The following is a 27,483-nucleotide window of genomic DNA, read 5'->3' as shown; positions in this document are numbered from 1 at the left end:
TAATTTGTCAGAAAATCTTGTAGGTTCTACCGCCAAATATCTCCAGAATCCAGCCTGTCTCACCACTTCTGCTGCTACCACCATTTGTGGGGCCCCCACATTTTCCAACTGAATTTCTGCCGTCTCCTCTTAACTAGTTTCCCTGCTTCAACTCTTGCCCCACTATAGAATATTCTCAACCTAGAGGACAGGGCTCACCCTCTGCTCAGAACTCTTCAGTTTCCCCAGAATCAAAGCCAAAGTTCTCACAATGGCCAGACAAACTCTCCATGGTTGTTGGACTCTGCAATCTCTCTCATATCCTTCTCTCCTCACTTCCTCTGTGCCAGTCACACTGTCCTCCTTGCTGAGCCCCTAACACACCAGGCAAACTCCTGCCTCAAGGTCTACTCACTTAACCATTTATTTAATACCTCCTTCCTGCATAAGTACTGTATTAGGTTCTGTAGGGTGTACAAAGAATAAAATGAATGTGGTCTCTGCTCTCAATAGCATCTAAAATAACTAACTCATATAGCACTTTCAATGTGCATGGCACTCTTGTATATGCCTTAATTCATTTGACCCTCAACCCTATGAGATAGATTCTACTGTCATCCACAATTTATGAATGAGGTGACTAAGGAATATAAAGGTTAAGAAACTTACCCAACATTTTGCAGTAAGTAGTGGAGCCAAGATGCAAAGCTAGGCAGTCTGGCTTCAGATGTATACACTTAACCATTCTTCTCGTTAATAGAATTAACCTTGGGACTCTTGAGAAATTATCTATCCCAGGACCTTCACAAATGTTCACAGTGTCAAGCATGTGATTTCCCTACAAATATGTAGTTTTTGCACTGGCTGGAACGCTCAGTGAAAAAGCTTCCTGATACTTAGTTGTTATCTAATATTAATCACTAGCTAAGTGACTCAGTTCTTAACAGAAGTCTCGCTAGGTGCATTCATATTTGTACCTCAGTATTATCACAAATTATTATGTCTTTTATTTATATATGAACAGTTAAAACTTTGAATGTTAAATCTGCTTATGTCAAAGGTCTGCCACACCATGAAGCTGAATATAACTAAAGATAACTTCACTGCTTTGGGATTTACTTCTCTTAAGACATTATCATTACAGATTTGATTATATGGTAAACAAAACTTGTTGAGGAATAGAATATATTTTTATGTTAGGGCCTGTGCTTATATCCAGATGAGAAGTTTCGAAACATAATTGACCACGTATACCATTATCTTGATTTATAACTTGGTAATAAGCTCTTTTAAATAAAGATGCTTAGACACTAACTGCTTTGATGAAATTCTAAACACCCTGTCTATTTAATCCCGTGATATATTATGTAAACTTTCAGGCTGACATCACAGACTTTTTATTTATTTATTTAGAAATCCATGTGTCTGTACAAAAATCATCTCTTTTTCAGGAAAACATACTGAAAGAATCACATGTGGATGTTGGAATGCAGAAAATCTGCTTGCTTTAGGTGGTGAAGATAAAATGATTACAGTTAGTAATCAGGAAGGTGACACGATACAACAGGTAATACAGCATCATCTCTTTGGTCTGATATATTCAAAATTTCCCCCAGATAAATAGTTTGTCTGTCAAACTAATCTATAGAATTTAAAAATTTCTATGTGAGATGTATACAATAGCTTCATATCCTGAACATCAAAAATCTTTTTCTTTATGTATTAGAACATTTACCATATCCAAATATCCTCCTTTGTATATTTCCCTTTGTCTGTTATTAGCATAGATTATCAGCTCTGTGGTTATAGTCAGACAATATATTTGTGAAATAACTCTTATTTTATGTACATATACTTACAATATAAATGTTAGTAACTCGTGGATCCTGTGCTCAATCAGGTCTGCCTGATTCTAAAGCCCATACCTTTAACTGGTATGTTAAATTGCTTCCAAACTAATCCTAATTAAATTTAATTTTAAGATTAAAGTTTACTTCTATGGGTAGTAAACTTCAAATTTCCTAAGATTGGTTAGATTGGCAATTTGTGTTGCCAGTAGATGCATAATCTCACCAGTGGGAAAATTTCACTTTGGACTACTGCTTATGATTTAATATTGCTGGAGCAATATTGACTAACAAATTCTTTGAATACCTGCTAAGAACATGGCACTGTGCTATGTACTATAGAAGGAACATGAAATGTGTATTAATCATGTATTGCTGCCTAACAAATTACCTCACAACAAAGCAGCTAAAAACATCATTTATTATTTCATAGTTTTTGTGGATGACGAATCCAGCTGCAGCTTATCTGGGTGCCTCTGCCTCAGGGTCTCTCACAAGGCTTCAATCATGTTGTCAGACAGGGCTGAAGTCTCCTCTGAAGGCTTGACTGGGGGTAAATCTGCTCTAAGCTCACTCATGTGATTGTTGACAGGGTTCAGTTTTTTACAGGTTGTTAGACTCAGGACCTCAGTTCCTTTCTGGCTATTCACCGGAAGCCTTCCTCATTTCCTAGCCACATGAATCTCTCCATAGAGTGCCTCACAAAATAGCAGCTGGCGAGAATGTGAGAGTAGCCATTTAAGACTTCAGCCACAGTTTATCATATTCTGTTCTTTAGAAGTGAATTACTAGGTCCAGCCCACACTCAAAGGGGCAGGGATGGGGATTATACAAGGCATAGAACCATGAGATAGGGATCTTAGAGGCTGCTAACCACAGGACCCTACTCTCAAGAAGGCATTACTGGCTGGCTGCTTAGCTCAGTTGATTAGAGCATGGAGCTCATAACAACAAGGTCCAGGGTTCAATCCTTGTAACAGCCAGCCGCCAAAAAAGAAGAATAAGGTATTACTAATCATTACAAAACAAACATGGCCCTATATGATTATCACTTTTTATGGTACAGCTTCCAAGTCCTATAGCATTTGGGAGATGGAGGAGATCAATGAAAGTTGGAATGTGAATCTTTAAAGAACAGAAGGCAGTCTTATACCCAAGTCAGGGTATAAGCTAATCTGTTGTAACAGATAGACCCAAAATTATAGGGGCTGTAAGAAATGACAGTCTGGATTTTTTTTTTTTTTTCCTCTCTCTCTCTCATTTAACAATAGAAAGATAGGCAGGTCATCTAGGTACTTCTGCTTTACAAAATTACACAGAGCTCCAGGGTCCTTCCATCTTATGTTCTGCCATGTTCTAGGGTATTGTGCCCTAATCTTCAGAGTTGAAGCTACTGCACCAGGATTACATCTGCATTTCAACCCCAGGAAAGGGAGAAAGAGAAGTGGGGTACAAGAAATCTGTAAAGAACCTGATCAGAAAGATGCATTTATTATTTCCATTCATATCGTATGACTGCAACCTAGTCATATGATCACACCTAACTGCTACTAAGGAAACCATAAATTTAGTCTACCTAGGTGACCATGCACCTGCCAAAATTGTTTTAGTGGATAATGCAAAACATTTAGTAGTCTCCGTTATTCAGTATAAGCAGAACAGCATGAATAAAGATATGAGAAAAAACTTATTACAGCTTGTTCATGGCTTTTTCAAGCCTGACCTAACTGAAGGTAGGGGCATTGATTGAGAATTTATAGAAAATAAGGCTGAACAAAGTTGGTTCCTATATATGGAAAGCTTTGAAAGTTAGGCAGAAGTAAGTCTACCATGTTGAACAGAGCCATAGCATGATTAAAGTGGTTCTTAAGATTATTAATCTTGCATTATAAAAAATTGCTTGCTATGACATAGTTTCTAGAGACCTTTTAATTTAATAGACCTTTAATTTCTATTTTTGGATGCCCTTTAGAAATAAAATGGTAGATATTCAGTATAAATGCTACAGCTCCCCGCTCTTGTGTCCATATCAGACAGCACCAATAGGATATTCGATTTTTTTTTCTCCACTGAATCAAGCCATGGCCTTAGAATATTTTTTCTACATAGTATCCCAGGAAGTCACTACCATCCAGCCATTATTTACATGCAAGATAACTATTTCCCATTTCCAATTCTTCAAAAATCTTCTTCCAAACACTACTTAAGTTGTCATGTGATAAGCAAAGCATACATTATAAATATTGCTTCCTTTTGTATTTTCTTTCAATTGTTTTAAACTTTGGTATTCTGCAGATCACTACAGTGTTACTGGTAAGGATTTATTTTTATTTATCAAGATTTTGCTCAAGACTTGCCTTGCTTCCTGAATCTGAAGATTGCTCCCTTTCATCAATTCAGGAAAATTCTAGTCATTATCTCTTTCAGTTTTACCTCTTGCCTTTTCTATTCTGTCCTTCTTGAGCATCTGTTAGACATATGTAGGGTCTTATGATATCTCTTAATCTCTCTTTCATACTTTCTGTATTTTTGTCACTTGTGGATCATTTCCTCAAGTTAGTTCACTTATTCTTTCCACACATTTGACTAATCATCTGTCTATCCAATTGAGTTTTTGTATTTTAATGACTCTACTTTTTATTTTTAGAAAGTACTTTGTAGTTCTTTAAAAAATCTGCCTGAAATATATGCATAAACAATTCACACAAAGATATATAAAAATACTGTACACAGGTATTGATATTCAAATCTGTACCCCACAAATATGTATAATCAATTATATTTCAATTAAAAAGTCTGTCAAAAAATATATATAAGTGGCTGTCATACATATGAAAAAAGTCAACCTCATAAGTAAATAACTACAAATTAAAACCACACCAAAATACCATTTTTCACCTGTCAAACTGGCAAAATTACATATAATATGATTATATATTCTGCTGGTGGAATTGGAGATAAATTGCCCCTTCTGAAGGGAAATTTGAAAATAGCTAACAAAACTACATATGCACTTACCTTTCAACCCAGCAATATCATTTCTAGGACTCTACCCAGAAGGTACACCTCCCACAATATAAAATAACATATGAATTTTTTAAATATCTGCCTGAAAATAAGTCTTTTCTCATATTTATGAGTCCTTTTATATCTTTAGTCATTTAAAAAGTACTTAATTATCTCTCTGTGATAACCGTACAGGGTTACTTCAAAAAGTTCATGGAAAAATGGAATTAAAAGATAATACAAATCTTTCCATGAACTTTTTTTTTTTTTTCCTTTTTGTCTTTTTTCGTGACTGGCAATGGATCGCAACCCTCAGTGTCGTGCCCGTACCGGACCGGGACCAGCAACGGGATCGCAACCCTCGGTGTTGCGCCCGCACCTCGCTCAGCCAGTGAGCGGCCGGTCTGTATGTAGGATCCGAACCCTCGGCGGGAGCGCCCCTGCACTCCCAAGCGGCGCACTGTAGCAGTGCGCCCCGGGCCAGCCCCCCATGAACTTTTTTGAAGTACCCTCATATTATTTTTAGATCTGCTGACTCTTGCACTTGATGCATTGTTTTGTTGTTGGTTTTGTAATTTTGAATTGTGCTCATTGCCCTTGGCCCAGAAGGAGGCAAGAGAGCAATGCCTAGGGTCCCAAAGCCAGTGCCCTCCACCTGGAAGCAGGCAAAAAAGCAATGCCTGAGGTCCTAGGCAGGAGCCGAGGGCAGCATGCCCCACACAGAAGCAGGCAAGAGAACATGTCAAAAACACCACTTCCATGTGGGTGGCCCACCACAGCCACCACCACAGCCATGGCTGCTATAAAAGTGGCTTGATGACACAGCAGTAGCCATAGGCACCATGCAGGTGTCTTGCCAGAGACTCAACTGAATTTATACAAGGAGAGTCACCAGCGGAGACTGGAAAAAGAAGAGGACATCTCTTTCATCAAAGCCTACTCCAAAGTAATAGAAGAAGCCACTACTCTACCAGATAACCAGACATCAACATAGAGACTAGAAATATGAAAACCCAAGAAAATATGACACCACCAAAAGAATACAGTAATTCTCAAATACCTGATCCAGTAGAGCAGGAAACACTTGAAATGACTGGAAAGGAATTCCAAGAAATAGTCTTAAGGAAACTCACTGAGATATGAGAAGACTCAGTTAGACAACATAATGAAACAAGAAAAAAAAATCCAGGATATGCAGGAGGAAATTTATAAAGAGATTAATAACTTAAAAAAGAACGTAGCAGAACTCATGGAACTGAAAGATTCACGCAACAAAATAAACACAACCGATAGCTTAAGCAGCAGGCCAGAACAAGCAGAAGAAAGAATGTCTGAGGTTGAAGATAGTTTTTTTGAAATAAACCAGGCAGACTAAAAAAACGAAAAAAAAATTTAAAAATGAAGAAAACCTAAGAGAGCTAGCAGACAACCTTAAGCGCACAAATATTCAAATTATGGGTGTTCTGGTAGGGAACCAGAAAGGAAAAGGCATGGAGAACCTAGTCAACAAAATAATAATGGAAACTTCTTGGGTACAGGGAAAGACAATGACTTTCAGATCCAGGAGGCTCAATGATCCCCAAACAGATTTAACCCAAAAAGAACCTCTCCAAGACACATTATAGTCAAACTGGCAAAGCTCAAAGACAAAGAAAGAATCTTAAAAGAAGCAAGAGAAAAGTGTGAAGTCATCTATAAGGGATCCCCTATCAGATTAACAGCAAACTCATCAACAGAAACTCTATAGTCCAGAAGAAAATGAGATGATATATTCAAAATACTAAAAGAAAAAAACTGCCAGCCAAGGATAATATATCCATCAAGCCGTCCTTCAGAAATGACAGAAAAATATTGTATTTTGCAGAAAGACAAAAACTGTGTGAGTTCAGCACTACACAATGAGCCCTACAAGAAATCCTGAAGGAAATCCTGCATCTGGAATCCGAAAAATGATAATCACTACCACGAATACACAAGAAAGAGCAAAACTCACTGGTAAAACAAAAATGCAAATGAGAAAGAAAAAGAAACTAATTCTTACTACCACGAAAAAACATAAAGACGGTGTGATAATACCCCTGCTTTGTTTCTGATTTTAGTAATTTCGGTCTTCTCTCTTTTTTTCTTTTCAGCCTAGATAAAGGCTTGCAAATTTTTTTTTTTTCCTTTTTGTCTTTTTTCGTGACCGGCAACGGATCGCAACCCTCAGTGTCGCGCCCATACTGGACCGGGACCAGCAACGGGATCGCAACCCTCGGTGTTGCGCCCACACCTCGCTCAGCCAGTGAGCGGCCGGTCTGTATGTGGGATCCGAACCCTCGGCGGGAGCGCCGCCACACTACCAAGCGGTGCACTATAGCAGTGCGCCACCGGGCCGGCCCGAGCCTTGCAAATTTTGTTGATCTTTTTAAAGAATCAACTTTTGGTTTTTTGATTTTCTCCATTGTTTTTTAATTCCCTATTTCATATATTCCTGTTGTAATCCTTGTTATTTACTAATATTTGCTTTTGTTTTAGTTTGCTTCTACTTTTTCTGTTTTCTTAAGGTAGAGGTTTACATTACTGATTTGAGATTTTTCTTATTTTTAATAAAGGTGTTTACAAGCATAACTTTTCCTCTCAGCACTGCATGAGGCCTGCATCCTATAAATTTTGATGTGTTACACTTTGGGGAAAAAGAAAAGAAAAAAAAGAATTGTACTCATCTTCAGCAGGGTTGTTCTATGGAATTTTTTTTGCAACATTGGAAAACGCTCTGGATTAATTTTTGCCAAGCACTGCAGAGATATTCTGGACCTGGATCCTTCTACTTTTTATATTAATTTCTCACCTTGGGAGCTCCCAGATCACTCAGCGTATAAATTTGAACATCAGAGCCAGCCCCGTGGCTCACTCAGGAGAGTGCAGCGCTGGTAGCACCGAGGCTGCGGGTTCGGATCCTATACAGGGATGGCTGGTGCGCTCACTGGCTGAGCGTGGTGCAGACGATACCATGTGCAGAGGGTTGTGATCCCCTTACCAGTCCAAAAAAAAAAATTGAACCTCAGACTATAATGAGGATAGGGAGGCATATCTTTGATTACAAATTCTTGAAATGAACTAACTTTGTTTTTTTCTGACTCAGAGCTCAGGCTAAGACAAATGGGCTTCCCTATTGTCTCCCTTTACCAGCTGCTCTGGGTAGCTACAGCATCAGTTTCTGCACACACTCTGGTTTTAGTTTGATCATTGTTGATGGTCCCAGTAAATTTCCCTTTTCTTCTTTCAAGCTTATATATCCATTTAATAAGATATGTGTTCTGTTTCATCCTGAATTTCTTGTTATTTTTAGCTAGATATTTGTAGGATTTCGAGGTTCTTAGTCCAACATTAATCAGAGATGAAAGCAAGTTACCTGTTTTGTTAATATTTAGTGAATTTGAATATTGGGTTTGTTCACAGTGATGATATTTTTACCCCTGCAGACATCAGTGAGTTCAGAGCCTAGCAATATGCAGTTTTCCATGATGAAGACTGATGACCGAACCTCTGCTGCAAAAAGCACAGTAAGAATTCTAAGTCAAATCTATTCCCAAATTATTTTGAAAATTTTGTAGAATTTACCGTTTCCTTTTCTCAGATGGTTCAGATAGTGGTAAATAAATTATGTCCAATTCTTATTAAATCAAGGCAGGGCTTAGTCTCTTAGGCCTAAAAGTTGTTTTTGCTTCTGCTGACCACCTGGTATCACAGCAAATGAGGACAGTTTCCTGTTGCAGTGGGTGTAGCTCTTTTCATTCTCATGGTAGCAAAAACAGTGGGGTACCATTAAGAACAGAAGTATTGATTTCTATATGATTTTTCAATTTTCACTTTGTCAAATGTGGTGACCAGAGTTCTGGAAATTGTAACTTTTGTTTCTCTAATACTTAGATGCATTTTTCCTGTCACATTTTATCATTCCAAAATCCAGATGATTTTTACAATCGACATGAATATATTTAATGAAGTAATATTTCTTTGTTTAATAATAATGCTATTATTAAATTGATAGTGACTTACAATTGATAACATCTTAGAAACAAGGAAATCTGTCAAAATGTCATCTTTAATGAGCCCAAATAAGTAATATACTCTTTTCTCTCCACAATACAATTACACCCTCCACAGGAAATTTAGTATTTACTTGCATGAGTAGTAGAGGCACACTAGTTTAGCCGCACTGACCTGCAGCTGATAGAAACAGAGGGTATATTCATGATATGTAAAGCGAAGGACCCTGACTAGAATATATATTAGTAAATGCATTTTTTAAGTTAGCCACATCATTGTACTAATTATAGCATTTAGCAGATCTAAATTTGGCTTGTTGTTTTCATAAATTAAGTTCAGCTGTTTGGATTTGCTTATTGGTCTTTTCACAAAGTATTGAGTAATTCATTTCATAATCTCCTAATCTTTTCTGGCAGATAAGTGTGGTAATTGGCAAGAAAACTTTGCGTCTTTTTAATATGAATGAACCAGATAACCCAATTGATCTGGAATTTCAACAGCGCTATGGCAACATTGTCTGCTATAGTTGGTATGTACAAGAAGCTCATTACAGGAAGATATCCACATGTTTTTCCTTACTAATTATATTTAATTTTTGTCTGTAACATTCAATTCTAAATATAATATTTTCTGAATTATAGTCTGTGATTTATTATGTGCAACTGCTTAGCATATTATATGACACATAGTAGGCCCAAGATAAATTATATTCTATAATTCCTTAATTTTAAGGTATTTGCTAGTTTACTGTATTGCCAATGATAGTTAATGTCCTTCTTTTACCATATGGTTGCCTGTGTCCCTGTAGGTATGGCGATGGCTACATCATGATTGGTTTTTCACGTGGAATTTTTATTGTCATTTCTACTCATACTCGAGAGACTGGTAAAGAGATATTTCAGGCTCATGACCATAAAGATAATCTAACCAGTATTGCAGTATCACAAACTCTTAACAAAGCTGCTACGTGTGGAGATAACTGGTAAGTTATATTTACATATTTCTAGGAAAGTTTATTTAGAGGATTCTCAAGAGAATCAACAAGACTGGTAAGTAATATGAATCTGGCAATCCTACTGTTTTATACTCTTAAAACATGTTTGCAATTGAAAACTTCTAAGACTCTTTTACTCTTGCCTTTAAAACTCAGGGCAAAAATATAAAACAGAGTGTAGTGAATTGATTTACGTCCCCCCAAAACTCACTGAAATTTGAATTGTGTCCCCCAAGCTTTATATATTAGAAAATTGGCCCCCACTGTGACTGTTAGGAGGGTCGGAAATCCTATTATGGTAATCAAAAGGTGGAGCCTGGAAGAGGTGGTTAGATTGTAGGACCACGCCATAGTGAATGGACTAAAAATGGTGGTCAGGGGCATGGTTCTGAGGGCTTTAAAAAGAGTGAATGAGAAGATATCTCTCTCTCTCTGTGCTCTCTCTGCTTCCACCATATTTCAATGCGAGACCCCTGGGTCACTGTCACCACCACCAGATGGACTTTGGACTTCCCAGGCTCAGAAACTGTAAGCAATAAATTTCATTTTTAGTTTATAAATTACCCAGTCTCAGGTATTCTGTTATGGCAACACAAAACAGATTAATATACAGAGTATGCTTGAAAAGCAATCTTAAAAATAAAATAGGCAGTTCTGGGTAACATGGAGTAAGCACATTCCACCCTCTGTCTCTCACTGAATACGGCTACAAAACCTGGACAGAATGAATCAAGCAGCTATTCAAGGACTCTGAAAAGTAAATAGTAGAAGGCAGATTGAAGAAGACCAGAATTCAAAATACCACCAAACCATTTCCCATTTGTCCTCTGTCTCTCTCAGTCAGGACTCAAGGCAGCCTGAAACCTGAAGTTGGCAGTAGAGCACAGAGAAAGCTCTAAGAGAAGCCCTCTAGTTCTGGCTCAGGTTATAGGAAAGAGAACTCCTAACACTCAGAGGTAGTTGGGAAAATCCCCCAATTTTCTTTTTTTGTTATTTTTTCTCTCGTGCCCCAGCCACCAAGCAGTCCCACCATGGCAGTGACAATGAGGACCCCAGGCACCTAAAACTCTGATAGTGAGTAATCTTTCTCTCCAATTAGAGGAGTTGTGGTCCCAAGAAGGTGGGGCAAGCCCCTGTTGCTTATTTTTTTTCTCTGTCCTCCCACTACTTGACCACAGATGCTGGTGCAATTGTGAGAAATATGAGATAGAACAGGGTAACTGAGCCCCAGCATTCCCCGAGGCCCAAAAAGGGGAGCCCTAGGGAACCAGAAAGTACCAAGTTGATCACAGAGAAGGAGGAACTCAGGAAAGCAACCTTGTAAAGATATTTATGAACTCCTGGGTTTACCCCTGAGCTTATATATGTAGATCTTACCCTAAACATACACCAAAGACTTTGAGAACTGAGCTCAGGGATAGATCATAGTCGAAGTCCCATTCTGGCCACTGAGTGGGCCATACAGAAACACATCTGAATACTGCTGCAAAGGCTTTGAAAATGGAACTAACACTGAAACCATAACCCACAGAAGGCTGCTTGAAACTTGTGGCCTGAACTCAACTGTGTTGATTGCCTGCTGAAACAAAAAAATTAACCTTCTCTGTGGGATTTAGATTTGACAGAGTCTTATAGTATAATTTTAACAATGTGCAAAATATAACCTAAAATTACTTGGAATATGAAGAATAAGGAAAATTTTAACTCACTTGGGAAAGGGCAATAAAAAGACACCAGTGCCAAGATGATGCAGGTAGCAGCTATTATAGAAATTCTCCAAGCAGTAATGCTAATACTCCTTACACAAATGGAAATATAGAAAATCTCAGAAAAGAAATAGAACCTGTAAAGAAGAAACAAGTGGAAATTTTAAAATTAAAGTAATGCAGTAAATACAATGGACTTAATGGCAAATGGAGATCACAGAATAAAGAGTCAGTGAATTTGAAGATAGATTAATAGAAAATATTCAATCTGAACACAGACAGAAAAAAGATAGAAAAAAGTTGGTAGAGTCAGGGACCTGTGAGACAATGCCAAAAGTTCTAACATCTGTGTCATCAGAATCCCAAAAATAATGGCTGGAAACTTCTTTATGGCAAAAAACATAAGTCTACATATTATAGAAGCTCAGCAAATCCCAAAAAAGATAAGCCCAAAGAAGTCTAGGCCCAGGCACTTCATAACCAAACTGCTGAAAACTAAAGATAAAGAAAAAAATCTTGAAAGCAGCCAGAGAATAACATTTTGAAGGACACTGGATTTCTCACCATAAATCATAGCACCCAGAAGGAAGTGTCACAACATTCTTAAAGTGCTGAAATAAAGCACTGTCCCAAGGTCAAGGGTTCAGATCCCCATACCGGCCAGTCACCAGGGGGGAAAAAAAAGGAAAAGCACTGAGAACTGCAATTCTATATCCAGTAAAAATATCCATTAGTAATGAGGGCGAAATAAAAGCATTTTCAGATGAATGAAAATGAGAATTTCCTGCCAGCAGACCTGCTCTATAAGAATTGCTAACAGGAGTTCTTCAGATAGAAGAGAACTGAAGACAGAAGGAAATTTGGGACCTTAAGAATGAAAAGAGAATAATAGAAATGGTAAATATCTGAGTAAATATAAGATTGGTTTTTTTCTTTTGATATCTTTAATATATATGTGACAGTTGAAAGCAAAAATTATAATAGTGTCTGATAGGGTATTCAGTACATGAAGATGCAATACATAAGACAACTACAATATAAAGGGGAGGGGGTAAAAGGGTCTATATGTGATAAGATTTCTACATTTCACTTGAAATAGTAAAATTTTTATTTTAAGTAGACTGAAACACTAAATTATGTATGTTGTAATCTAGAACAGCCACTATAAAAACTGTACAGAGAGATGTATACAAAAGCACAATGGGTAAATTAAAATGAAAAACTAAAAAATGTTCAAATAATCTCAACAAAGAAAAGAAAAGGAAAACAGAAGGATGAAAGATAGAGGAACAAACAGAAAACAAATAATAAAACAGTAGACCTAAATTATTTATCAGTAACTACATTAAATGTAAATGACAAAGTTATTAGACATAAACAGTTAAAATGAATTTTTCAAATGACCTTATTATAATGCTGCCTATATGAAACTCACTTCAAATACAATGATATAACTAAAAGTAAAAGGATGGGAAAAAATAGTGCAAATGCTAATCAAAAGAAAGCTGTGGGTAGCTACATTGATACCCAACAAAGTAGACTTCAGAGTTGTCTTAGTCATTTCATGCTGCCATAACAGAATACTTGAGACTGGATAATTTATGAAGAACAGAAATTTATTTTTTACAGTTCTGGAGGCTGAGAAGTCCAAGGTTGAAGGACCCTCATCTGGCAATGGCCTTCTTGCTGCATCATCCCATGGTGGAAGGGCAAGAGAGTGTGCATGAGAGAGAGAGCAGAAGGGTGCTAAACTTACCCCTTTATTAGGAACTCTCTCCCAAGATAGCTAACCCATTCCTGCATTAACAGCATTAATCCATTCTTGAAGACAGAGCCCTCATGACCTAATCACCTCTTATAGGTCTCACCTCTTAACACTGTTGCATTGGAGATTAATTTGCAGCACACGAACTTTGAGGGACACATTCAAACCAAAGCAAGAGTAAAGAAAATTACCAGGGTATAGAGGGATATTACATATTGATAAAGGCTCAGTTCACCAAGAAGCTATAACAGTTCTAGATGTGTATGCACCTAACAACATAGTCCCAAATTATATGATGTAAAAACTGGCAGAATTGAAAGGAGAAATAGACAATTAACAATAATAGTTGGAGACTTAAGTACCCCATTCCAATAAATATTTAGAACCAACTAGGTAGAAGATCAACAAAGAAATAAAAGAATTTGGACAACACTATAAATCAGCTAGACCTAATAGACATTTATAGAACACCATACACAACAATAGTAGAATATACATTTTTTTCCAGTGCCCATGGAACATTCACCAAGATAGACCATATCCTGGGCCATGAAACAAGCCTCTACAAATTTAAATTGAATCATACAAAATATGTCTCTGAGCATAGTATTCTCAAACTAGAAATCGATAACAGAAAGATAGCAGGGAAATATCTAAACTCTTAGGAATTAAACAACATATTTCTAAATAATTTGTGGGTCATAGAGTCTCAAAGCAAATTTTAAAATACATGGAATTGATGGAAAATGAAAATACAACATATCAGAATATGTGGGAGATAGCAAAAGCAGTACTGTGAAGAAACTTCATAGCACTAAGTGTTTACATTAGGAAAGAAAACAGTCTCAAATCAATAATCTAAGTTTCTACCTCAAGAAACTAGAAAGAGAAAAGCAAAATAAGCCCAAAGCAAAAGGGATAAAGTAATAAAGAGCAGAAATTAGTAAAATTAAAAATAAAAATATAGGAAAAAATAAAACAAAAAGCTAGTTTTTTGAAAAAAATAAAATTGATAAACCCCTAGCAAGACTGACAAAAATAGAAAGAGAATAAATACAAATCACCAATATCAGGAATGAAACAGGAGTATCTGCAGATCTGAAAGCCATTAAAGAATAATAATGGAATACTACAAACAACTTCACACTCAGATATCTGACAACTTGTGAGAAATGGAACAATTCTTTGAAAACCACAAACTACCAAAGTTCAACCCAGATGAAATAGATAATCTGAATTTGCCCAGTTACCATTAAAGAAATTGAATTAGTAATTCAGATTTCCCAAAATATGTCTCCCCAAATAACCCAGAATGCTACCAAACAGTTCTAAAAGGATTAACACAAATTTTACACAATCTCTTTCAGAAAATAAAAGAGGAGGGAACACTTCTCAACTTATTGTATAAGTCTGGTATTACCCTTATACAAAACCAAACAAAAGCAATATTTAAAAAGAAAAGAAAACTACAGATCAATATCGCTCACGAGCTTGGGTACAAAAATCCTCAACAAAACATAGCAAACTGAATCCAGTAATGTATAAGAAGAATTATACCTCATGACCAATATGATTTATTCCAGGTGTGCTATGCAAAGCTGGTTCAACATTTGGAAATCAATATAATCACCATATCAAAAGCTAAAAAAGACAAACCATATGATCACATCAATTGACAGAAGAAGCATTTCACAAAATCCAGCACCCATTCATGACAGAAAAAAACTCAGCATGTTAGGAATAGAGAGGAATTACCTCAACTTGATAAAGAACAACTACAAAAAATCTACAGCTAGGGCCGGCCCGGTGCCGCACTGCTACAGTGCACCGCTTGGGAAGCGCGGTGGCGCTCCCGCCGAGGGTTCGGATCCCACATACAGACTGGCCGCTCACTGGCTGAGCGAGGTGCAGGAGCAACACCGAGGGTTGCGATCCCGTTGCCGGTCCCGGTCCGGTACAGGCGCGACACTGAGGGTTGCGATCCGTTGCCGGTCACGAAAAAAGACAAAAAGGAAAAAAAAAAAATCTACAGCTAACATCATGCTTAATGGTGAAATACTGAATGCTTGTCCCCTATGATTGGTAAAAAGGCAAGGATATCTGCTATCACTGCTCTTATTCAACCTAGTATTATTAGAAATTCTAGCCACTGCAGCAAGGCAAGAAAAAAAAAAAAACAGCACTCAGATTGGAAAGGAAGAAGTAAAACTATCTCTATTTGCAGATGACAGAACTGCTTATGAAGAAAATCCCAAGGAATCTTACAAAAAAGAAACTCCTAGAACTAAAGCTAATAGTGAGTTGAGCAAGGTTGTAGGATACAAGATCAACACACAAAAATCAATCACATTTCTATATACTAACAATGAACATGTGGACATCAAAATTTAAAACAATACCATTTTCAATCACTCCAAAGAAAATGAAATACTTTAGGTTTACATCTAACAAAACATATACAGGGTCTATGCTGAAAATTACAAAATGCTGATGAATGAAATCAATTAGATGCAATAGATGAGACATACTATGTTCAAAGATTGGAAAACTCGGGCCGGCCCAGTGGCGCACTGGAGAGTGCACCGCTTGGGAGCGCGGTGGCGCTCCCGCCGAGGGTTTGGATCCCATGTGGAGACCGGTTCCCGCTCACTGGATGAGCACGGTGTGGGCGCAACACCGAGGGTTGCGATCCCGTTACCGGTCAGTAAAAAAAGACAAAAAGGAAAAAAAAAAAAAGATTGGAAAACTCAACATAGCAAAGATGTCAGTTCTCCCAAGTTGATCTACAGTTTAATGATGTTCATATCAAAATCCCAGCATGATTTTTGGTAGACATGGACAAGATTATTCTAAAATATATATGGAAAGGCACAGGTCCTAAATTAGTTAAAAACAATCTTAAAAAAGAACAGTAACGGAAAAAGACAAAAAGGAAAAAAAAAAAGAACAGTAAAATGGGAGGAATCATTCTACCTGATATTAAAACTTACTATGTAGCTACAATATTCAAGACCATGTAATATTGGCACAGAGAAAGACATATAGATCAATGCAATAGAATAGAGAATCCAGAAATAAACCTGCACAAATATGCACAACAGGTTCTTAACAAAGGTGCAAAAGCAATTCAGTGGAAGTAAGATGGCCTTTTCAACAAATGGTGCTGGAGAAACTGGACATCCACAAGCAGAAAAAAAAAAAAAAAAAAAAACCTCAACCCAAACCTCACACCGTAATAAAAAATTAACTCAAAATGGATCATGGGCTTAAATGGAAAAGGTAAAACTATAAAATTTTTAGGTGAAAAAATCTTCTGGATCTGAGTCTAGGCAAAGAGTTTTTAGACTTGAAACCCAAAGCATGGTCTCTAAAAGGAAAAACTGATAAATTAGATTTCATCAAAATTAAAAACTTTCTTTCCGTGAAAGATTCTGTTAAGAGGATGAAAAGATAAGCTACAAAATTAGAGAAAATATTTGTAAACCACATATCCAACAAAGGACTAGTATCTAGAATACATGAAGGAATTTCAAAACCCAATAGTGAAAAAGGAAACAATTTAATTAGAAAATGGGCAGAAGACATAAACGTGCATTTCACCAAAGAGCATATACAGGTGACAAATACCTGAAAACCTGTTCAACATCATTTGCCTTTAGGGAAATGCAAATTAAAGCCACAATAAGATATCACTACCCGTCTCTCAAGATGGCTAAAATTAAAAGTGGTGACAATGTCAAATACTGGTGAGGATGAGGAGAAATTGTATTACTCCTACCTTGCTGGTAGGAAGGTAAAGTGGTTACAGCTACTCTGGAAAACATATTGGCAGTTTCTTAAAAAACTAAACATGCAATTACCATATGACCCAGCAATCGTACTCCTGGCCACTGATCCCAGAGAAATGAACACATGTTCACACAAAAACCTATATATGAATGTTTATAGCAGCTTTATTCATAATAGCCAAAAACTGGAAACAACCCAGATGTCCTTCAGTGGGTGAATGGTTAAGCAAACTGTGGTACATCCATACCGTGGAATACTACTGATTAATAAGAAGGAACAAAGTATTGACACATAATTCTTACGAATTTCCAGAGGATTATGTGAGTAAAAAAAGCCAATCTCAAAAGGTTGCACACTGTGATTTCGTTTATGTAATGTTCTTGAAGTGACAAAAGTAAAGAAATGAAGAACAAAATAGTGATTGCCAGGGGTTAGAGACAGGGCTGGTGTGGGAGGATGGAAGTGAGTGTGTTTATAAACAACATGAGGGATCTTTGTGGTTATGGAGCTGTCTGTATCCTGATTGTGGTTCTGGATCTCAGGAATCTCACATGTGAGAAAATCGCATAGAACTACACACACACACACACACACACACTCTCTCTCTCTCTCTCTCTCCCCAAGTAAAACTGGGAATATCTGCATAACATTCATGGACTGTATCAATGTCAGTATCCTGATTGTGATATTATACTCTAGTTTTTCAGGATGTTGCCATTGTGGGGAAAAGGATACACAGAATCTCTCTGTATTACTGCATGTGTATCTACAGTTATCTCAAAATAAAATGTTTAATTGAACAAAAACAATGAGGGAAAAAATGTAAGAGGAAAACACTGGGAAGAAAGAGTAGGAGGGAGAAAAGGAGACAAGGAGAGAAGAAATGTTAAAATTATTAGGTCCTAAAATTGTGCTACACAACTTTCATTTGCATTATTCTCTTTCTTCCTAATAACCTTATGAAGTAATATTATGCCCCTATTTTTCACAGCTTTCAGTCTAGGCCTTCTGATTGTAAATCAAATGCCCCTTTTTTGGGGGAAAAGATTACATTGTAAAGAGAAACCTGTATCATCTACAATCATGAATACCGCTCAGGGGAATATTTTCCTATTCAAACTTCTACAGGACAATTTTAACCTTCTTGTTCCTGAAGCTATAAACAGAGAATTAAGCTGGACAAAACCCTCCCCCTCACACACATTAAAAAACCAAAACCAGAAAAACCAAGAAAATTTTAAAAGATAAAACATAACTAAGTACAAGGGGTAGTCAGTTAGCTCACTTGGTTAGAGTGCAGGGCTGATAACGACAAGCACCAAGGTCAAGGGTTTGGATCCCTGTCCTGGCCAGCCACCAGAAAAAAAAAATTTATGTGTGTGTGTGTGTATAAAATGTGTGTTTGTTTTGGCAGCTGGCTGTATATATAATTAAATACAGAAATTCTAAAATTTTCTTACCTTAACCCAATAGATCATCCTGTACATACCATTTTGGAGACTGCTGACCTATTGCATAGTTTATAATTTTTTGTGAACTAAACCAATTTTATATAAGGCTTATATATATTTAAAATATATATTTTTTTTATTTTTCAGCATTAAAATCCATGACTTGGCAGAATTAAAAGACATGTATGCTATAATCAACCTAGATGATGAAAATAAAGGTACTGATTTTTCTGAAGCCAGATTGACATTTTATTATTCCAGTTACAGAAAGTAATGTGTTTGTTATTGTGTGATTTGCATTCATTGCAGGAGGAATAAAATTAACACCTTTTACTAGAGTTCTCTAGAATAGTCTCCTTTTTTTAGTAATTATGTTGTCATACTACTTGACGAGAAGGATGTACCTTAATTCCAATTGTAAAATGTAAATTCTTATATATTTTCTCATTGAGCCATCTTGAATGAGTCAGTGCTCATATTCTAATGCCAGTCCATAGTGAATTTCCAAGTCTAAATAAAGACTATTTAAACTAGTAAAGAAAACATTTGAAGACTTTTATGCCTCTGGTAGCTTAATGAAAATATTTGCTTGCTTACCTGCAACAGTATATTGCTTTTGAACAATCATTTATTTTGTCAATTATTTCAGGGTTGGGTACCTTGTCCTGGACAGATGATGGCCAGTTGTTGGCATTGTCTACCCAAAGGGGCTCACTCCATGTTTTCCTGACCAAGCTTCCCATACTCGGGGATGCCTGCAGCACAAGGATTGCATATCTCACCTCCCTTCTTGAAGTCACCGTAGCCAACCCTGTTGAAGGAGTATGAAAAAGGCGTTATTTTTCTTTCTTTATTAACGAAATCAAAACAGTTTTAGCAGTTGATTTACTACTGTTACTTTTCTGTATTATAGGAGCTACCAATCACAGTTTCTGTTGATGTGGAACCCAACTTCGTAGCAGTAGGTCTTTATCATCTGGCTGTAGGAATGAATAATCGAGCTTGGTTTTATATCCTTGGAGAGAATGGCAAGTCTAAATCTGGCTGTTGTACTTTTATCCAGCATGTAATTTCTGTTGTTATTTGCAGAGCAATGGAAGTTTCATTTAAGATCATCTTTCACTCTTTTTTGTTGTTGTTGTTTAGACATCTCTTTCTTAGTTTAAATGGTTTTATGAATCTTCTAAAAGTTTGCATGATCTTTAGAAAGATTTTATGCTTTACCTTTGGAGTGAAGACAGCATGGTATAGTGAGGAGATTATGAGCTTTAGAATTAGACAGGCTCTGGATTCAGTTTCCCCTTCTGCCTCTATAAGCTAAGTAACTATAGACAGAGTATTTTACCCTTGTGAGCCTTGGTTTACTCATCTAAAAATTGAGGATACTTTTAAGGGATCGTAAGGAAGATTAATGAAATAAAATGGGTGATCTCACTTTGTACAATGACTTTTTGCTAGGCACTCCTAAACCTGGTAGGTACCTAATAAATGTTCCCTCTCCTCTTTTATTCTTTGAATAATGGTGATTAGCATGTGAAGGAAACCTTGTTTTTTATTCCCCTCACACTTCCCCTCCCCCCCTTTCCCCAACTCTATATCAGATAGCAACCCTCAGGAATAAAACAAACCTGAAAATTAACCTGATAAATAGAAAACACCATTACTTCTTATCACTTAAGGTTTAATTCTTAGTTATTTTGCATGTGATTTTATTTCTTATTACTTTGTTTCATGTGAACTGTTATTGAATTCCTGAAGGCAAATTTATATGGCAACTAAGATTTTTCTTTAGAATGGCAAAAATAAAATTTTAAGTTCATATTGTTCTTACAAAGACACACATTTAAAGATTATTTGCAGATATTTATGTGAGATAGTTTTACCTGTATTTCAATGTTTTGGTTTTTTAAAAATTGCTACAGCTGTGAAAAAATTAAAAGATGTGGAATATCTGGGGACAGTAGCCAGTATTTGCCTTCATTCTGACTATGCTGCTGCACTTTTTGAAGGCAAAGTCCAGTTACACTTGGTAAGTATACTTTTGATGTCCTGGAAACCTGCTAAGTTAAGTGATGATGATGCATCCTAATGTCTGATTATCAAGAACTTTGGTCAGGAAGCAAGTATGTACAGACTAGCTGGAAAGCCAGGTGTGGGAAAAGGATTAACAAAACTCTTCCCCTTCTATATGAGATGTTCAGTTGACTTTCTAGTTCTGTTCCCCAGAAACCTTATAAATATCAACAGTGCTACTCACAACATTGCTTATAGTAAAAATGACCCTGTTGGTAAATTACATCTAGAAGGAACTATAAATGAGCTATTAAAAACCGGTTGTGGATGCCATACCTCTGGGCTTCCTGGAATGTATTGATTCTTACATTTGGGCATGTCATGTGTGGGGATCCTCAAAAGTATTCCTGTTGAGTTGTTCAAGAGATATTAGCACCTGTGAAGATGGGGCTTCTAAACCAGGCCTTCTCTCACATCTGTCTCTTGGTTCTTTGCATCTGAGAAGCCAAAGAGATTAGAAACTAGGCAGCTGCAGAGCCTGCTGCTGCAAAGACTGTTCCCATTAAAGAGAGACAATCTGATGTTGCCCTGCTGGCAAGCTGTGGTTCCTGTCTGAATCTTTCTGAGTCAACTGGCCTGTAGTAGTCTTGTGAGTCTGAATGTTTAGTTGAACATGAGAAAAAGGAACACCCTTCCCCAGATGTTGTACACCAGGTTTACTCAAATCTGTGAACCACTATTATTCTTTACGTTTTAGATAGAAAGTGAAATCTTGGATGCTCAAGAAGAACGTGAGACTCGACTTTTCCCAGCAGTGGATGATAAGTGCCGTATTTTATGTCATGCCTTAACTGGTGATTTCCTCATCTATGGTACAGATGTACGTATTGTCTTCTTTAACATAGAACTTAGGAAATTTCTGATTTGTACTTCATGATCTTGGTCATAGTCCTTTTCCTACCAGTTTTTGTTTGTTTGTTTGTTTCTATATTGAATCTAATGCCAGTAATGAAGTTATCTGTGAATAATTATATATTCACATAGAACACATAGGTGGCATGATTTGCTAGTAACTAGTGCTTTTGCGATTTTAAGCAATTTTGATGGCATAGTGAAAGGGCAGACTTTGGAGTCTGGCAAGTCTGGGCTCGAATCTAGTTCTCTTACTTGCTAGTTGTTGCTGAACCCCTCCACTCCTCACTTTCCTTATCCATGTGGGTGCTTTAAAGATTTAATTCGGTGATGAAGATGGGCACCTCATTCAAATTCAGATCTCCAGTGCCTACATTTACTCAATAAATAATACAATTAATTGAATATCGAGAATCTCACTTCAATCTGTTGGTCCTTTGAACCATCAGTACCCTGTATCTCTAAATGTTACATTAGCCACATGGACATAAAATATAGTTATAGGAATAGCATCTTAAATTTGTAAACACTTTGCACAATTTTTTCAAAGCATATAATACCTGTAACCTTACTCAGTCTCTAAAAGAATTCTTTAGAGTTGGTGGAAAAGGCATTGTTTTCTACATTGTAAAAAGTTATTCACTGCTTCAAAAGTCTCCTTTTTCTCACATTAAATTATTTTTTATAAAGAGCCTATTTTAAAACATGCCTATTGCCATATGAGAGGCTCTTTTAAATTTAAGTTTGACCTAAAATAAAAAGTCTCAGGGGAGAAGGGTTAGTGAAAAATTGGTTAATGGACACAAAGAATGATTACGTTTTGTAATGATGAATATGCTAATTATCCTGATTTGAACATCACATATTGTACACAGGTATTGATATTCAACTCTGTACCCCACAGATATGTATAATCAATTATGTTTCAATAATAAAATAAATAAGTAATAAAATAAAAGTTTTTGCAATATTTCACCTCAGCAGGGTGGGTGTTGTATATCAGATAAATTGGTAAGTGATATGGTAAATAATGGAAATAAAATAACATTTGTATTACACAACAGTCTGTAAAATCTTGATCTCACTTATTTTATTCAATAGCTCTGTAAAATAAGCAGGGAAATTTTAAAATGAGGACACTGAAAATTGAAAGGTTAGTAAGTTAGTAGCCGAAGTGGAACTTAAACAAGATTTCCTGATGCAAAGTTCATTCTTTCCACTATGCCACAGGACCTTTTGAAATAAGAAAGAAATGTTGTAATCTGCCATTAAAGCAGTATTTATCTCAATTTCATTCTTGAGTGATATTGAAAATATGTGGTTTTTAGCAACTTTATTGAATTATAATTGATATTCAATAAATTGCACTACTTAAAATATACAGTTTGATAAGTTTTGACATATGTATACAACCATGAGACACCATCACCTCAATGAAAATAGTGAACATATCCATCATCCAAGTTTTCTCATGCTCCTTTATGATCCCTTCCTCCTGTCCTGCCCACCTAGTGCTTTCTGTCACTACAAATGTAATAAATGTTTGTATTCTCTAGAGTTTTATATAAATGGAATCATATTGTATGTACTTCTTTTTTTGGCTTCTTTTATTCAACATAATTATTTTGAGATTTATCCCACGAATGCCAATAGTTCATTTCTGTTTATTGCTGAGTAGTATTCCATAGTATTATATATCATAATTTGCTTATCTATGAACCTATTGATGGGTATTTGAGTTGTTCCCAATTTGGGGTATTTACAAATAAAGTTGCTATAGACAGTTATGTTCAAGTCTTTGTATGGACATACGTTTTCTTTCCTCTTGAATAAATACCTAGAAGTGGCATTTGAGTTGTTCCCAATTTGGGGTATTTACAAATAAAGTTGCTATAGACAGATATGTTCAAGTCTTTGTATGGACATACGTTTTCTTTCCTCTTGAATAAATACCTAGAAGTGGAATGGCTATACATACAAGGGTACTTCAAAATGTTCATGGAAAAATGGAGTTAAAAAGTAATATGCATCTTTCCATGAACTTTTTGAAGTACCTTAGTATGATATGTTAACCTTTTAAGAAGTAGGCAGATCACTTTCTAAATTGGTTCTACATCCCATCAACAGCGTATGAATGTTCTAAGTCCTCTACATTCTCATTAACACATGACATGGTCAGTCATTTTCATTTTAGCTACTGTAATAGGTATGTTGTAATATCTCATTGTGATTTTAATTTGCATTCCTAATGGACTAATGATGTGGAGCATCTTTTCATATGCTTATTTGCTACCTGTTTATCTTTGGTGAAGTGTCTGTTCAAATTTTTTTTACCATTTTTTGATTGGATCATTTGTTTTCTTATTATTATATTTTGAGAATTCTTTATATATTCTAGATTCAAGTCCTTTATCATATATATATGCTTTGCAAGTATTTTCTGCCAGTGCATGGGTTGTCTTTTCATTCTCTTAACAGTGTCTTTCAAAGAGAAAAAAATTTTTTAATTTTGATGGAGTCCAGTTTACCAATTTATTCTTTTATGGATCATGCTTTTGGTTTCATATGTAAGAAATCTTTGCCTAGTCCAAGGTCACAAAGGCTTTCTCTTATGTTTTCTTCTAGAAGTTTTATAGTTTTATGTTTTACATTTAGGTCTGTGATTACTTTTGAGTTAATTTTTGTTTATGCTGTGAGGTACAGATCAGCGTTTAGTTCTTTGCATATGATATCCAATCATTCCAGTACCATTTGTTGAAAAGACTATCCTTCTTCCACTGAATCGCCTTTTGTACTTTTGTGATAAATCAGTTATCCCGATATGTGTGAGTCTTTTACTGGACTCTGTTCTATTCCACTGATCTATTTATCTATTGATAAACTAGTATCACACTGTTTTAATTACTGTAGCTTTATGATAAGTCTTGAAATCAGGTGGTGTTAGGCCCTCCAACTTTGTATTTCTTTTTCAGAGTTGTTTTGGCTTTGGTTGTTTCTCAGTCCTTTGCACTTCCATTTAAATTTTACAATAAGCTTGTCAACTTTTACAAGAAGCCTGTTGTGATTTTTGTTGAAATCATGTTGAATATACAGATCAATTGCCATCTTAACAATATTGAGCCTTCTCACCCATTTATTTCTCCACTTACTTAGGTTTTCTTTAATTTCTCTTAGCAGTGTTTTGGAGTTTTCTTTGCACAGATCTTTTACATCTTTTGTCAAATTTATACTTAAGTATATCATATTTTTGATAGTAATGTACATGGTATTAACTTTTTTATTTCAATTTCTGATTGTTCGTTTTTAGCATATAATTGCAACTGATTCTGTTATATTGATCTTGTGCTGCAACCTAGCTAAATTCACTTGTTAGTTCTAGTAACTTATTTGTTGTTTGCACTGGATTTTCTGTATAGTTGATCAGGTCATCTTTGAATAAATATAGTTTTACTTCTTCCTTTCCAATCTGAATGCCTTTTATTCTTTTCCTTCTCTGATTACACTGGCTAGAAGTTCCAATACATTCTTGAGTAGGAGTGATAAGAGTGGATATCCTTAGCTTGTCCTTAGCTGTAGATTGTTTTACAAATGCCAGTTTTCAGTTTGAGAAAGTTCTCTTCAATTCCTAGTGTGCTGAGAGTTTCTATGGATGTTAGATTTTCTCAAATGCTTTTTCTTCATCTATTGAAGTGATCACATAGTTTTTCTTTTTTAGTTTATTTATATTTTTGAATTGCATTGTTTACTTTTCAGATGTTAAACCGACCCTGCATTCCTGGGATAACCCCCACTTGATCATGATATATTCTTCTTTTCATATATCATTAAATTCATTTGCTCAAATTTTGATTAGAGTTTTTACATCTATATTCATGAGAGATATTGGTCTACTGTTTTCTTTCTTAATTAAAAGAAGTCAAAACCTTTGTCTCGTTTTGGTGTCAGGTTAATGCTGGCCTTATAGACTGAATTGGTCATCTTTAGTTTTCTGGATGAGTTTATTAGAATTAGTATTATTTTTCCTTAAATGTTTGATAGAATTCACCAGTGAAGGCTGTCAAGTGGTCAGGCAGTTCCCAAGCAGTAGCTCAGTGGTACCTACTAGGTTGGCTTTGGTGCACTTCCATAGATTCAGGTGAATTGTATATTATGTGAATTATATTTCAATAAGCTATTACTAAAAAATAAAAAAAAATTTTGTCTGGCCAGTTATCGCAGTTGGTTAGAGCACAGCCATATAACACCAAGGTCATGGGTTCAGATTCCAGTATCGTCCAGTGCAAAAAAAAAAATTAGAAAATTTTTAAATTTAAAAATAAAAAATAAAGTTCAGTCATCTTAAACAAAAATAAAAAAAATTTTGTCTGGCCAGTTATCGCAGTTGGTTAGAGCACAGCCATATAACACCAAGGTCATGGGTTCAGATTCCAGTATTGTCCAGTGCAAAAAAAAAAAATTAGAAAATTTTTAAATTTAAAAATAAAAAATAAAGTTCAGTCATCTTAAAAACAGGAAAAAGAATCATTGGGTATATCTGTGTCTATTTCTGGCTTCTCTATTCTGTTCCATTGATCTATGTGTCTATCACTAATATCGCACAGTCTTGATTACTGTAGCTATTTTAAAAAGCCTTGATACTGGGTAGACTAATTTCCCACCTTATTCTTTATTTTCAAAATTGTTTTAGCTATTCTTGTTCCTTTGCCTGTCATATAAATTTTAGAATAATTTTACCTATATCTACAGAAAATCTTGAGATTTTTATTGGAATGATCTTAAGCCTGTACATCATTTAGGGAGAATTAACATGTTTGCTATGGTGAGTCTTCTAGTCCATGAACATAGTATACCCCTCCATTTACTTACATCTTTGATTTCTTTTATCATTGTTTTGTAGTTTTCAGCATACAAATCCAGTGTAGGTTTTGTTAAATTTACAGCTAACTATTTCATTTCTTGAGTGATTGTAAATGATACTGTATTTTTAATTATGGTATCTGTATGTTCATTGCTAATATATATAGAAATAAAATTGACTGTATCAGGTGGTTTTCTGTTAGTTTTTATCATAAAATTAATTTATAATTTATCCACTAATTAACATAAAAATATTTGAAATAACATGATTTAAAAGTTACTCTTAACTAGTAAGGGTATTTCCAGAAAGCAGGAAATCTAAAAGCAATTATGCTTTATTATCACTAAGAAGATTAGCATTAATAGACTGTTAAATCATGTGTACATTCCTATTATACTTATTTTCTTGGGTCTGTACCTTTCTCATATACTAAATATTATTCTTAGGTTCTTTCCACATCAAAAATATAACATCTTTATCTTAAAATTAAGAAGTATGTTTATTTTAAATGCTGAAAGTCAGTATTTTCTTGACCATCTCATATTTCTATAACTATTTTTTTCAGACTGGTGTCATTCATTATTTCTACATTGAAGACTGGCAGTTCGTTAATGATTATCGACACTCTGTCAGTGTGAAAAAGATTTTTCCTGACCCAAATGGAACCAGATTAGTTTTCATTGATGAAAAAAGCGATGGATTTGTCTACTGTCCAGTAAGTCTAGAAAATTTTTAAATGCCTGTTTTTTTAAAAATGCATTATAGTATAAGAGGAAAAGTGTTGCTGGCCAGTTAGATCGGTTGGCTAGAGTGTGGTGCTGATAACACCAAGGTCCAGGGTTCAATCCCTGTACTGGCCAGCTCCCTCTGCCCCCCAAATAAAAAGAAAAGTGTTTTTAAAGTATATCTTCTATAAAACTTTTTCTTAAACAGTACCAAGGAATATAGTACTTTGTGATATGTTGGTGATCAATTTTCATGACTATGTCAGGAAAACTTTTTTCATTATTTTTTTTTGTCTTTTTTTTTTTTTTTTCGTGTCCGGCAACGGATCGCAACCCTCAGTGTCGCACCCACACCGGACCGGGACCAGCAACGGGATCACAACCCTCGGTGTTGCGCCCGCACCTC

The 27,483-nt window shown here is 35.7% G+C and overlaps 1 protein-coding gene across 1 annotated transcript in view; it reads left to right on the top strand.

Annotated features, from left to right (window-relative positions):
* Nucleotides 1-27,483, top strand: part of WDR19 (WD repeat domain 19) — a 39,870-nt gene that overhangs the window by 6,271 nt on the left and 6,116 nt on the right. Inside the window, exons 3-12 of the mRNA XM_008587528.1 lie at nt 1,431-1,546; nt 8,297-8,377; nt 9,281-9,393; nt 9,673-9,846; nt 18,717-18,787; nt 19,219-19,391; nt 19,483-19,597; nt 20,492-20,598; nt 21,340-21,462; nt 26,918-27,067. Coding sequence (XP_008585750.1) covers nt 1,431-1,546; nt 8,297-8,377; nt 9,281-9,393; nt 9,673-9,846; nt 18,717-18,787; nt 19,219-19,391; nt 19,483-19,597; nt 20,492-20,598; nt 21,340-21,462; nt 26,918-27,067 — 1,223 coding nt within the window. The remainder of the gene's footprint in view (nt 1-1,430; nt 1,547-8,296; nt 8,378-9,280; nt 9,394-9,672; nt 9,847-18,716; nt 18,788-19,218; nt 19,392-19,482; nt 19,598-20,491; nt 20,599-21,339; nt 21,463-26,917; nt 27,068-27,483) is intronic.

This window comes from Galeopterus variegatus, unplaced genomic scaffold (assembly GCF_000696425.1).
Source record: "Galeopterus variegatus unplaced genomic scaffold, G_variegatus-3.0.2 Scaffold4414, whole genome shotgun sequence".
NCBI classification, from domain to species: Eukaryota; Metazoa; Chordata; class Mammalia; order Dermoptera; family Cynocephalidae; genus Galeopterus; species Galeopterus variegatus.
The sequence above is the reverse complement of the archived record's forward strand: the minus strand, read 5'-3'. Positions and strand labels throughout refer to the sequence as shown.